Here is a 14,120-nt window from a genome sequence, read left to right as displayed (position 1 = left end):
CCTCCTCCAGACTGCATGGTATCAGTACACCCAGGGATGTCATATGTCTTTGTCTATTTCCACTTAGATGTATTTTCTAAGCTTGAGAAGTCATGATTACAAATGGGCAATATTTCAGTTCTCCCAATTGACTTTGAATATGGACACAGCACCATGTGTCCAACAGTAATAAAAGGCATGTCAGAGAATGTTCTGGTTTAGATCAATAAAGTAAAATGTAATCTGCATACAATGATGTCACATGTTGATCTCTACCAATCTCTATGCCCCGGATTGAGCCATGAGCTCTAATTATTGTTGCTAGGGGTTTTGTGGCTAAAGAAAATAAATAACCAGACAAAAGGTTTCCCTGTGGAGGCAGTTTACACCATTGTTAAATCCACGACAAGGAGTGTGCAGCAGGGTGGAGAATCGGGACGCAGTCTCTGAGGGATGTAGGGAGTTAAGAGGAAAAAGGAAGTAAGGAGGAAATATGGAGAGAAGCAGCCTCACCTGAAGGGTTTGCAGTCAGGGTCTGTGTCCTTGAAGCCCATCTCCTCCAGCTTGCAGCGACGGTAGAGCTCGTAGTGTCTGGTGTGAGTCTGCTCTCTAAGATCCTCCATGTTCACCCTGATTAGCATCTCTCTCAGCTTCACAAAGTCACAGTGGTTTTCATTCTCCACTGCCGACGACACACACACACACACACACGTAAGACAGCTACTACTCAACAGCGTTTGATTAAATCACTACCACTGATTGACAACGTGGGTCAATCCATTAACCACTACAGATTGAACAAACAACAGCCATTGTAAAAGACCAGAACCACACATTCACAACTCACATAATTGCTTGTTTTAAACACATTTCTGATTAAACTGTGATTGAAATGTGCAGGTATGTGTAATACTCAGTGAACACTAATAACAAATGTACACAGCTCCATTCATGCCCTATGGAAGGTTCATTTCTGGTTTTAGAATCTAGCAGAGGGCCACGTAAGGTGGCCAAATAACAAATTGACAGGTGATAAGGTGTGGGAATACGGAGGAAGTGTCATATCATTTGAATATCTTGTCATTTGATATACTGAGAATACGAGATGTTTCACATCTGTATTCCTATGGTAAATCAGTGACTTACCCTGATAATGCTCACAGGTTTCATGACCTACCACTTTTCAAGCATTATTGACTCGTTTGAAATAAATCAATCCCATAGAACCCTCAGACATTTGTGACATGACTCAAGCAACCGCTGCTGTAGCTCATACAGTTATGGAAGAGTGGGCACATGCATTGTTAAATAGACAAACTTGAATGAGATTACATAAGCAGCAGTGATAGCTTCCCTCTTGACGGTATGAATGTAGTTGTTAAGGGAGTTGGGGCGGAATGAGTGGGAGGGAAATGGTGGCCAAAAATGGAAGGACACCCCCCCCCTCTCATTTCCCCTGTTGTACGTGACCTAGCTTACCCTGTACCGTCCCCCAGGGGTACTGCCGCGCTTTCACCATCTTGTTGCCGATCTTCACTTCCTCCGTGCTTCCCACCACGGCGAACGGCAAATGGGCCTGCGGAGCAGAAGGGATTCTCGTTAGTGCAGTGACACCTGAGTCCATCTTTCTGCCTTTCTCTCTTTTTATCAAACACAACACGCATATCACACACAAATACACAAACATCATGCAAGCACACACACTATTGACACTTCCTGCAATTATCATTCCATGTTATCACTCCATTACACAACTTGATTATTTATTTGTTTAGATTTGGATCAATTGGAGCACATCTCTTGACAGGCAAAACAATTGGCAGAGTGAACCTAACACAAAGTTAATTGCAGGTGATGTGAATCATGTTAGGTCTATATTGCAAGTTAATACACGTTCCATTCATCCAACAGCAAGGGCTTCTGACTGCAGTGATCGGAGTGGGTGGCCTTTCTGCCAGAGTGGTGGCGTCTTCGTGAGATCGGATGGCGAGAGTCTTGAGAGCTAATTGACTAACGCAAATCAACTGGGTTCTGCTCAGTCAGAAGCATTGGCATTCTCCACTCGCTTATGTCACTCCTCATGGTCCACTCATTTAACCCCGGCCCGTTAGTCAGCGGCCAGGGGCCCTTTCCCACACAGAGCTTCCTGTAGCAAGAGCTAGCTGATTGTCATACACTGTACTGGACTGGTGGAGGAGGAGGACACAGATGGTGCTCGTATCCTGCTCTAGTGCTGCTGTTTCAATGTTCTGAGAATTAACAGAATAAATGACTCACAACTCATAGTGAAAGGAAACTCACTCGAAGGGTACAGATACACAACTACAGCTACTCCTGTAGATGTACGTATATTGTATTACTTGGCCTCACAAAAAAAAAAAATCCATGAAAGCATCAACTATCGTATTCACTTGATATTTCTTCCTAACCAAACCTTGTCAGTCACTCTCATACTTCTCAACTATAACTAGTAAGTCTGTATAACTTTCTGAAATGCTGCTGAACTAAAATGAGCAGCATCATAGAAGGGTTATCTTACGTTCATGGTGGAGTTGATCTCTGCCACCGTCTCATCGTCGATGGGGAATTGGTAGATCAGAACACCGTTGCTGACCAGCTCACTGGTGATCTTGATCTTGAACTTGGTCAGCTCGCTTTTGGAGATGGCGTCTGATTTGGCGATGATGGGGATGATGTTGACCTGTTGTTTGAGGAGATGAAAATAGATCAGAAAATGTTATTAGGCTCTCCGCTAATGAGGAAATTATATGTGCAGGTGTAACAGTATTAGCTTCCGTCCCCTCGCCCGACCCGGGCTCGAACCAGGGACCCTCTGCACACATCAACAACAGTCACCCACGAAGCATCATTACCCATCGCTCCACAAAAGCCACGGCCCTTGCAGAGCTTGGGGAACAACTACTTCAGGTCTCAGAGCGAGTGACGTCGCCGATTGAAACGCTATTAGTGCGCACCACCGCTAACTAGGTAGCCATTTCACATCGGTTACACAGGCACATAGACAAAACAATCATTCAAAATACATACTAAAACACAGGCATTGATTTGTTTTGTTTTTTACAGACTTGCATCAAGTTTTAAAATCAGGATTACAATATTTAGTACAAAGTGCATGCTAGCAGCTTAGGGAGCAGAGCAGATGAAGGGTTGTTATGATGGGCTGACAGTGACAAGGTGTGAACAAATAATGCCCACACATTGGGATGTAGCTAAATAAGGAACAGCTTTGAGGCTCATGTCAAATGCAATTTTACAACCCTCCGCTTTCAGCAGGACTAAAAAAAATACTGAAACTAAATTGGCTGTACTTTCAAATCAGAGCCCATGAAAACAATGTAGATCAAGATAATCCTATAATCATTTGATCCAAAACCTCTCAGCTCCACACATTAAGGGTTTGTTTCCCAGATACAGATTAAGCCTAGTCCTGGATTAAAAAGCCCTTTTCCCTGGAGCTTCTGCATTGATCATTTGTAAGTACAAGACTAAGCTTAATCTATAATAAGCACATACAAAACACTCCCATACGAAAAATAATAAATTGGAATACATTTCAATAAAATATATACACTACCGGTCAAAAGTTTTAGAACACCTTCTCATTCATGGGTTTTTCCTTTATTCTTACAATTTTCTATATTGTAGAATAATAGTGAAGACATCAAAACTATGAAATAACACATATGGAATCATGTAGTAACCAAAAAAGTGTTAAACAAATCAAAATATATTATATTTGAGAATCTTCAAATAGCCACCCGTTGCCTTGATGACAGCTTTGCACACGCTTGGCATTCTCTCAACCAGCTTCACGAGGTAGTCACCTGGAATTCAATTAACAGGTGTGCCTTGTTAAAAGTTAATTTGTGGAATTTCCTTCTTAATGTGCTTGAGCCAATCAGTTGTGTTGTGACAAGTTGGGGGGTATACAGAAGATAGCTCTATTTGGTAAAAAAAACAAGTCAATATTATGGCAAAAACAGCTCAAATAAGCAAAGGGAAATGACAGTCCATCATTACTTCAAGACATCTTCATATCATATCTTCCAGTCAATACGGAAAATGTCAAGAACATTGAAAGTTTCTTCAAGTGCAGTCGCAAAAACCATCAAGCGCTATGATGAAACTGGCTCTTATGAGGACCACCAAAGGAATGGAAGACTCCTCTGCTGCAGAGGACAAGTTCATTAGAGTTACCAGCCTCATAAATTTCAGCCCAAATAAATGCATCACAGTGTTCAAGTAACAGACACATGTCAACATTAACTGTTCAGAGGAGGAGACTGTGTGAATCAGGCCTTCATGGTCAAATTGCTGTAACGAAGCCACTACTAAAGGACACCAATAAAAAGAAACTTGCTTGGGCCAAGAAACACGATCAATTAGACCGGTGAAAATGTGTCCTTTGGTTTGGAGTTGGTCTGGAGTTCCCACATATGCTGAGCACTTGTTGGCTGCTTTTCCTTCACTCTGCGGCCCGGCTTATCCCAAACCATCTCAATTTGGTTGAGGTCAGGGGATTTTGGAGGCCAGGTCATCTGATACAGCACTCCATCACTCTCCTTCTTGGTAGAATAGCCCTTACACAGCCTGGAGGTGTGTTGGGTCATTGTCCTTTAGCTAGCTAGTTCCCAGTTAAATTAAAATGTGTTCATGAACATGAGCCATCTTGTGTGGGATTGTTTCAATGACTTTGTCTCCATAGCTGTGGGAAGATGTTTGAAGCTGGGGGTGCAGCAATTTTTTAGCCAACTCCATCTCTGCATTATCCACACGGTAACTGTCATCTTGTGAGTCTGCAGTTGACACTGGAGGTGAAGGAATCTGCATTGTAAGTCTCAATTTAATGTTCATGAACATTAACCCCTAATTCTTTATCTTGTGTGGAATTCAAGAATAGACCAAGTTATTTGAGCAAAAACATTTTGAAAGCACTCTTTTAGTTGGTCATTCAAACTTTTCAAAGTATACAATCACATTTATTTATAAAGCCCTTCTTACATCAGCTGATGTCACAAAGTGCTGTACAGAAACCCAGCCTAAAACCCCAAACAGCAAGCAATGCAGTTGTAGAAGCACGGTGGCTAGGAAAAACTCCCTAGGGCATGCTGTTGTGATTTAGTGCTGAACTATGTAGTTCTATACATTTCATTTTAATGTAGGCTAGCTACAGTACGTGGTATAAAAAGCTAAATGGTCCATTCGTAAAATACATGGCAACATACAATGTACAAAACATAAGGAACACCTTCCTAATATTGAGTTGCACCCCCTTTTGCCCTCGGGAACAGCCTCAATTCGTCGGGGGATGGACTCTACAATGTGTCGAAAGTGTTCCACAGGTTCATGTTGACTCCAATGCTTCCCACAGTTGTGTCAAGTTGGCTGGATGTCCTTTGGGTGGTGGACCATTCTTGATACACGCGGGAAACTGTTGAGTGTGAAAAACCCAGCAGCATTGCAGTTCTTGACACACTCAAACCGGTGCGTCTGACACCTATTACCATACCCCGTTCAAAGGCACTTCAATATTTTGCCCATTCACCTTCTGAATGGCACAAAACCACAATCTATGTCTCAAGGCTTAAAAATCCTTCTTTAACCTGTTTCCTCCCCTTCATCTACACTGATTGAAGTATATTTAACAAATTACATCATTAAGGGAGCATAGCTTTCACCTGGATTCACCTGGTCAGTCTATGTCATGGAAATGGGTCCTAATGTTTTGTACACTCAGTTTCTATTTAAGCAATGAGGCCCGAGAGGGGTGTGGTATATTGCCAATATATTGCCAATATACCACGGCTAAGAGCTGTTCATATCCACGACGCAACACATTGCTAGGACACAGCCCTTAGCCGTGGTATATTGACCATATATGACAAACCCAGAGGTGCATCATTTCTATTATAAACTAGTTACCAACATAATTAGAGCAGTAAAAACAAATGTTTAGTCATACCCATGGTATACGGTCTGATATACCACGGCAAACCACCCAGTTTATAATTCTGAAATATATTTGGCAATATATTTTACAACCAACCACAGCATACTGTCAAAATCTATTTCCACAGCATATATTTAAATACAGAAACATATGTAGAAATATATGAAAACAGACATTTTTTTAATGGCTTAAACATATATTTATATCTGTAATTTACATACACTTAAATACATGTACATATATGTTGGTTGTTAAAATCTAGGTTATTATATACTTTTTCTGTATGGGCTACTAAACCCATATCAAACCAAAGTTGTACCCAAGCTGCTGGGTTTAGCCTATATTGTGCAGCAGCATCAAGCTGGTGTTCTGATTGGAGAGTACCCAGCTAGAAAATAACCAAAGGAGAACCTTCTGGGAACATTACGGGTACGTTCTGTGTTTGCTGGGGAGACCTCAGCTGGAAGGTAGCAGAGCGGGGCCGGATGATGCGAGCATCTCCTATGCAGCCAGGTCATTACATCACAGCTAGCTAGATAAACCCCCTGAGACAAGTGGGGAACATCTGGCCAAGACAGGATATAAATAGACCTTGAGATCTGGGCCTACACCTCCCTTTCTTATGCTTCTCTGGATGCCTTGTGCCTTGGTCTACAGCAGGGATATCATGCAGACGGATACAACAGCTAGAAATGTAACATGTCTTTTTATATCTGAACACCTCTAGCCTCTACTAGCTTCAGGGATGTTTGATTTGGGCATATCTATGTGCATTTCCGCCATAATCAGAGCTTGGAACGAAGCAAAGATAGAAAAATTGACAGCAGAGCAGTAAGAGCATTTACCAGAGAGGGTAGTACTAGTTCATCTCTAACGCAGGATCTATCTCGTGAAGAGATCTCCAAACACAATGTTAATGATGAGAGCCTACTGATCCAGCTGGTTCAGAAGAAACACATCCTCCAGCCCCCCCATGCTTGGTGTCAAAATCAGAACATGAAGAGATAGGGAAGGGATATGCCAGAATATCTGCTTCAATGGAGGCATAGGACGAAAGAGGAGGCCTGAGGATGCAGGGGGGTCTTTGTCAAACAACACCCACCACCACTTCTCACCCATAAACTCAAGAGACACTGCACTCCCTTCTACGCAACAGGCTTTGTTTCATTGTAGCTGCCTGCCTACACAGGGAGGCTTCTGCTTTGGATCACAGAGGCTGGAAGGTGGCTAGGGTACAGCTGCTCTGGCAAACACTCGAAAGTCAGGAAGTTTCTATGCAAATAGGGTCTTTTGGGTTGGCCTTCGAAAAATAGAGTTAGTGTCACCATGACGACCAAGGGCCGTTTCACGGCTGACCTACACCGTCACGGGACAGGAGCCCATCTTTGAGCGTGCAAATGGTGTAGAAGAGTTTATGAGCCACGATGCTCTGTGATGACATCAATGATGCCCTGCATCTACATGGTGACATCATCTTGAAGCTAGAGAGCTTTCTCTTTTCCCCCTGCATTTTATAAATAGCTATGAAAAAATGTAACTCTTCAACCCGAGGTTATCATATTAGGGAAGCTGCTTTTCAAGTGGCACTTCAAATCAGCAGAGTTTAATGAATGAATTGCATAATATGGTAATTTAGCAGATATCTTTTTCCAAAGCGGATTACAGAGAAGCCAACCTTGACAGTGACACATATAGGTCAACTCAGTGTACTATATCTGTCCCACGCAGGATTTGAACTCAGTGAACCATTGGAATCATAGTGTCATTATCTAGCCTTGCAGCCCACCTTGCTGTCCAGTTTCTTCATAGTGACCAGGTCCAGGGACTTGAGGGAGTGTCCGGTGGGCGCGATGAAGTACAGACAGGCATGGATGCGTGTGTCATGGTAGCTGTGTAACGTGCGCTTGATTTTCAGCTCCTCCTGCAGATAGGCCTCAAACTGGGTGTCGATAAACTCCACAATAGACTTGTAGCTGAGGAGAGAAAAGCATGTGTTTCAAGGTGTTATAAACACACCATAAACAGCTGATAAGGAAACCGGAATGAAGATGTAGCTGTGCACCAAAAAGAGAAAATGTGTCTTACTATAGTCATATAGGATTAAGGGTAGGCTATACCTTTACCTTTCCACCACCATAGAATACGAGAGGGTGTTGTAAAGCCTCTCTTAAAGGGATTTTGGCAATGAAGCCCTTTACCTATTTCCCCAGAGTCAGACGAACTTATGGATACCATTTTTATGTCTCTGCATCCAGTATGCCAGCTGACACACACATGGTTAATCTGGGGGAGTAGATAAAGGGCTTCAAAGCCAAAATCCAGAAGTATCCCTTTAAGTGAGAGATTTAAGCCAGTTTGTACTTTAATCCCAGAGTGTTGTCAGTGGGAGGTAGCTAGATGCTAAGTGAGTACAGCTCAGCTCCATAATAGTGATCTGCTGATCCATCATTCAGCTGAGCTGGGTCTCATTAGCTGGGAGTCATCAGGCAGAACATGGTGGGGAAGAGACGTGGGACCGCACGGATCAGGGAGCAGAGGAGAGGCATACCATCGCCAAGGAAGGGGAAGATTCACCGCACAGCCGAAGGCGGATAGGAACCTCTGATTAAACACAGGTTTTACCTCTGCCCTTCAACACACACACACGTGTGAGTGCACAGACACACACACACACACCTCTTCCCACACACCTCTTCCCAACTCCTCTCCCCCTCATAAGAAACTCATCCGAGGTAAACTGCTAGCCCTTAGCTCACCCTCATCCAGCCACCATTTGATAGTGATGTGAAACAGTTTGAACCTGGAGCGCTGACCTACATGAGGGTTCCTGTAACTAGCACAGCCTCCCCCTCGGGGCCCTAACCAGAGCAGCTAGAGAGGTCTGGGACAGACTGAGGACTGAGATTAGAGAGAGCTGCCTGATGCTCACATGACATCATCCATCCTCTCTCTGATCTCTCATGACGAGGAATGAGGTTCACATGACAGGAGGGAGGGAGAATTTAACCTTTGAGACTCCTGGCTCAAGTGTCAGACTACTGTTATCCATATTGTCTAACAATAAATCTATCAGTGACTCACTGTTTTCATAAGGTATGGGAGAGGCATCATAAGAGTCGTGCCTAAAGTTCCACCAGACTCCAAAGGGGATGACCTCAAGTCCACACTTCATAGGGGGCATCTCAGACACATGAAGCGGAACCTGGGGCTCTAATCCCAAAAACAGACAGATAGACAAGACAGACATACAGTATATTCATGTTTATCTACATCATTGTCTCTCACCTGTCCTCTTTGTTGATCTGGTCTCCAAAGCCCACAGTGTTGACCACGGTCAGCTTGAGACGCACGTTGCTCTCCTGGAGCTCGTAGGTGTTGGACTTGAGCTGCACGCCCGGCTGGTTGTGCTGGGTGGGTTCGCCCTCGAACTTGGTGTTGAACAGGGTGTCCATGAGAGTGGACTTGCCCAGGCCTGTCTCCCCTAAAATACACACATACCTTTCAGTTCATTCACCATTGTGTAATTTTTTTGTGGACTCTACTATCTGGAGTTTGGGTTTGTGTGAGATAGTTTTACTAAGCTCATTAGGCATTCATAAGCTATATTCTTCTAGAGTCAATGGGTATAGGTTACAGTATATCATTAATGGAAATTAGCATTGAACAGCAGGGAATATTCCAGATTGGGCCATTGTCAGAATAAACGTGGCCTTAAAATATTCTCCCATACTGTACATTACAGGATTTAGTACATCCTGTTGAAAATACTTCCGTTTTACAATTTGGACTCGGGCTGCAGAGCATATCTCTCTAATGCCACCAGAATGTTAATTATATGGACTCTTCCCATTTGTCACTCCCCTATACATTTAGCTATGTGAGCCCCTCCCTCTGACTACATTGAATGGGACATCTTGCAGCGGCGCAGCACAACAAGCTAATCCTATGTCCACCAGAGTTGATATCTAGAGCAGACCATCCTAAAAATGGCTGCATGGGTCTGAGTCACGGATGTCCTGATGCGTTCTGACAAACTCACACTGTTCAAAGCTGTCAGTCGAGTGAGATGGCACCTTCCTTTCCCAGTGCAAGAAAATCGAGTTGTACATCCCAAATGGCACCGTATTCACTAAGTAGTGTACTATATAGGGAATAGGGTGCCATTTGGGATGCTACCCTAGGCTTACTTCTGTTCATCAGACACCACATCTACACTCAGAGCACGCAGAGCTCTACACTGCCAACGATATATTAGTCTTCCTTTCACAAGGCATCAGGCTTTCACTCTGAGTGCACACTAAATAGTGTAGGGGGGTAGAATGGAACAGCACAGTGCCAGATTCTCCCATCCCATTTCCTGCATCTGAGGTTAAGTCCACCTCAGGTCATCGTCAAGATGTTTCCGTGGTCTCTCATCCTCCTCATAGAAATTTGGCAGGGCTGGATAAGCATCTCGCTTGGCAGGGACCCAAGCTGAACCCCATGCTAAAGATGGGGCCCTGACATCCAAAAGTTTCCATTTGAATGTACCAGCAAAAAGCATAAGAAATCTAAGTCTCGTGAAGACAAAATGTTTTGCTTTCGATTAAGTTCTTGCCACATGCCTCCGGATCACATTTCTGGGGCTTGAGCTGTAGGCAGGCCTGTGCAATTTTACAACAACTTTGCTTTCTGGGATCCACACACACCAGACTTCATAGAGTAGACTGTAATAATAGAGGTTCTAGGGCTTCTGCCATTGCTTTTGAATGTTTTGAGTGCCAAAATTAGGGCGAATAAATAAACGGAGGCCAGAGAAAAATAGTGTGAGAATTAAGACTAACTGACATCTTTCTTCTCCAATCCGGAGGACATAAAACAATATAGAGGTAAGATCTATATCGATTTTGAGACATGACATTATCATAGTTTAGTATACACTGTTCATATTAATGCAAAGTTCGTGTTCTTTTTTCGAAGACTTCTTACAAAAACAAGCGTATCTCTGTGAAATGTCATTGGAGCGCTGAGCATACCGCAAACGTTTTATTTTCAGTCTTTTACATTCAATTCAGCTCGTCATGCTAATTTAGATTTTTGCGAACCCGTGGAAACAACTTGAAGACGACGACAAATTGTTTGGGTCGAGAAAGCCGCGCCGTTTTTGTTGAGAAAGCTGCGCCGCTCTGTAAACAGAGCTTGGTGCTCATTACCGGATATATTAGGTTACGAAGTGTGACCTTTTGGATATCATGTTAATGATACGGGCTAAAAAATATAGGACCTAACACATCACGACAAGAGAGACAACACAACACTACTTAAAAAGAGACCTAAGACAACATAGCAAGTCAGCAACACAACAAGACAACAATATGGTAGCAGCACAAAACATGGTACTAACATTACTGGGCACAGACAACAGCACAATGGGCAAGAAGGTATAGAGACAACAATACATCACGCAAAGCAGCCACAACTGTCAGTAAGAGTGTCCATGATTGAGTCTTTGAATGAAGATATTGCGATAAAACTGTCCAGTTTGAGTGTTTATTGCAGCTAGTTCCAGTCGCTAGCTGCAGCGAACTGAAAAGACGAGCGACCCAGGGATGTGTGTGCTTTGGGGACCTTTAACAGAATGTGACTGGCAGAACGGGTGTTGTATGTGGAGGATGAGGGCTGCAGTATATATCTCAGATAGGGGGGAGTGCAGAGATGTGTCCTATAAGGAGCACTGGTGGCAAATCTGATGGCCGAATGGTAAAGGACATCTAGCCGCTCGAGAGCACCCTTACCTGACGATCTATACATTTAGTCTCCGTAATCTAGCATGGATAGGTTGGTCATCTGAACCATGGTTAGTTTGGCAGCTGGGATGAAAGAGGAGCCATTACGTTAGAGGAAACCAAGTCCAGATTTAACTTTAACCTGCAGCTTTGATATGTGCTGAGAGTAGGATAGTGTACCGTCTAGCCATACTCCCAAGTACTTGTATTGAGGTGACTACTTCAAGCTCTAAACTCTCAGAGGAGGTAATCACACCAATGGGGAGAGGGTCCTTCTTCTTACCCAACCACATGACCTTTGTTTTGGAGGTGTTCAGAACAAGGTTAAAGGCAGAGAAAACTAGCTAGATATTAAGAAAACTTTGTTGTAGAGTGTTTAACACAAAATCTGGGGAGGGGCCAGCTGAGTATAAAACGGCATCATCTGCATATAAATGGATGAGTGAGCTTACTGCTGCCTGAGCTATGTTGTTGATGTAAATTGAGAAGAGCGTGGGGCCTAGGATCAAGCCTTGGGGTACTCTCTTTGTGACAGGCAATGGCTGAGACAGCAGATGTTCTGGCTTTATACAGTGCACTCTTTGAGAGCGTTAGTTAGCAAACCAAGCCAAAGACCCCTCAGAGACACCAATACTCCTTAGCCAGCCCACAAGAATGGAATGGTCTACAGTATCTAAAGCTTTAGCCAAGTCAATAAAAATAGCAGCACAACATTGCTTAGAATCAAGGGCAATGGTGACATCATTGAGGACCTTTAAGGTTGCAGTGACACATCCATAACCTGAGCGGAAACCAGATTGCATACTAGAGCGAATACTATAGACATCAAGAAAGCCAGTCAGTTGATTATTGACAAGTTTTTCCAACACTTTTGATAAACAGGGCTAAATAGACATTGGCCTATAACAGTTAGGATCAGCTTGATCTCCCCTTTAAATAAAGGACGAATCGTGGCTGCCTTCCAAGCAATGGGGAACTCCCCAGCGAGGAGAGAAAAAAAGGTTGGAGATGGGCGTGGCGATGATAGGGGCAGCAACTTTAAAAAAGAAAGGGTCTAAACCGTCTGACCCAGATGTTTTTTGGGGGTCAAGTTAAAGGAGCCCCTTTAGCACCTCGGACTCAGTGACCGCCTGCAGGGAGAAACATTGTAGCGGGCAGGGGAAAAAGCGGGAGGAGCGTCGCATTAGAAGGGGTGAGAGATGAGGAAATGTTGGACGGGCAAGGAGGCATGGCTGAGTCAAATAGGAATCCTGACGTAATGAAGTGGTAATTAAAGAGTCAGCAATGTGCTTCTTTTCTTGTAAGTAAAAACCACATCAACAACATTGAGGGACATGGGTAGCTGTGAGGAGGAGGGTTTATTCTCCAGGTCTTTAAGCGTTTTCCAGATCTTCTTTGGGTTAGACCCAGAGAGAGAGAACTGCTCCTTAAAGTAACTAACTTTGGCCTTCCGGATAGCCTGAGTGCACTTATTTCTCATTTGCCTGAACGAGAGCCAGTCAGCCTGAGTATGCGTGTGCCAAGCCTTTCGCCAAACGCAATTCTTGAGATGGAGTAACTCTGCAAGATCACGGTTGAACCAGGGGCTGAACCTGTTTTTAATTCAAATTTTCTTTATGGAGGCATGTTTGTTATCAATACCACTGAAAATATTAAAAAAGGATGTCCAAGCATCTTCGATAGAGGGTATCAAGCTGATTCTATACCATATACAGAGGCCAGTACATGAAGGAAGACTTGCTCATTAACGTTTTTTAGCAAGCATTTATGACAAATCAGGACAGGTCAATTCACGGAGCAGCCATTACGAACACAGGCTGTAAAACATTGACCACTAAGGTCATTACAGAAAACACCAGACTGATACCTATTAGGATTATTTGTGAGGATAACATCGAGGAGAGTAGCCTTTTCTGGGTGTTTGGAGTCATACCTTGTGGGACTGGTAATAATCTAAGAAAGATTTAGGGAGTCCCATTGCTTTTGGTAATAATCTAAGAAAGATTTAGGGAGTCCCATTGCTTTTGGTAATAATCTAAGAAAGATTTAGGGAGTCCCATTGCTTTTGGTAATAATCTAAGAAAGATTTAGGGAGTCCCATTGCTTTAAGACTTGGTCAGGTGGTTTAAGCATGTCCCAGTTTAGGTCATCGAAATGTTAGCACGTGAAAATGTTTTCAATATGTAAAATGACTTTAAATCCTTCCGTCTACATATTTGAAGACATGGCATATGGGCTTGTAGTGAGATACCCAATGGGCTGGACGATTCATTCTCATCACTCATCTTGAAAAAACGTATACCAAAAACTTGGAAATTAAAAAGCGCCATCGTTAACACAATGAAATAATTTGATTTATTATTTAAATATTTAAATAGCATAGGCAACAGAGAAAAACAAATGGA

General features: G+C 43.2%; 1 protein-coding gene across 6 annotated transcripts in view; it reads right to left on the bottom strand.

The window, feature by feature from the left end:
• LOC115130854 (septin-6-like) overlaps positions 1–14,120 on the bottom strand; it is a 39,244-nt gene that overhangs the window by 16,036 nt on the left and 9,088 nt on the right. For all 6 annotated transcript variants that reach the window (XR_003863860.2, XR_003863861.2, XM_029662385.2 and 3 more), the window contains exons 3-7: positions 9,236–9,431; positions 7,737–7,923; positions 2,519–2,680; positions 1,459–1,555; positions 493–661 (exon numbers count right to left, since the gene is read on the bottom strand). Coding sequence is in view for 4 of the 6 variants with exons in the window: in XM_029662385.2 (XP_029518245.2) it covers positions 493–661; positions 1,459–1,555; positions 2,519–2,680; positions 7,737–7,923; positions 9,236–9,431 (811 nt within the window). In the remaining 2 variants the exon portion in view is untranslated. The remainder of the gene's footprint in view (positions 1–492; positions 662–1,458; positions 1,556–2,518; positions 2,681–7,736; positions 7,924–9,235; positions 9,432–14,120) is intronic.

This window comes from Oncorhynchus nerka, linkage group LG6 (assembly GCF_034236695.1).
Source record: "Oncorhynchus nerka isolate Pitt River linkage group LG6, Oner_Uvic_2.0, whole genome shotgun sequence".
Classification (NCBI taxonomy): Eukaryota; Metazoa; Chordata; class Actinopteri; order Salmoniformes; family Salmonidae; genus Oncorhynchus; species Oncorhynchus nerka.
This window is presented reverse-complemented; position numbering and strand designations above follow the sequence as displayed.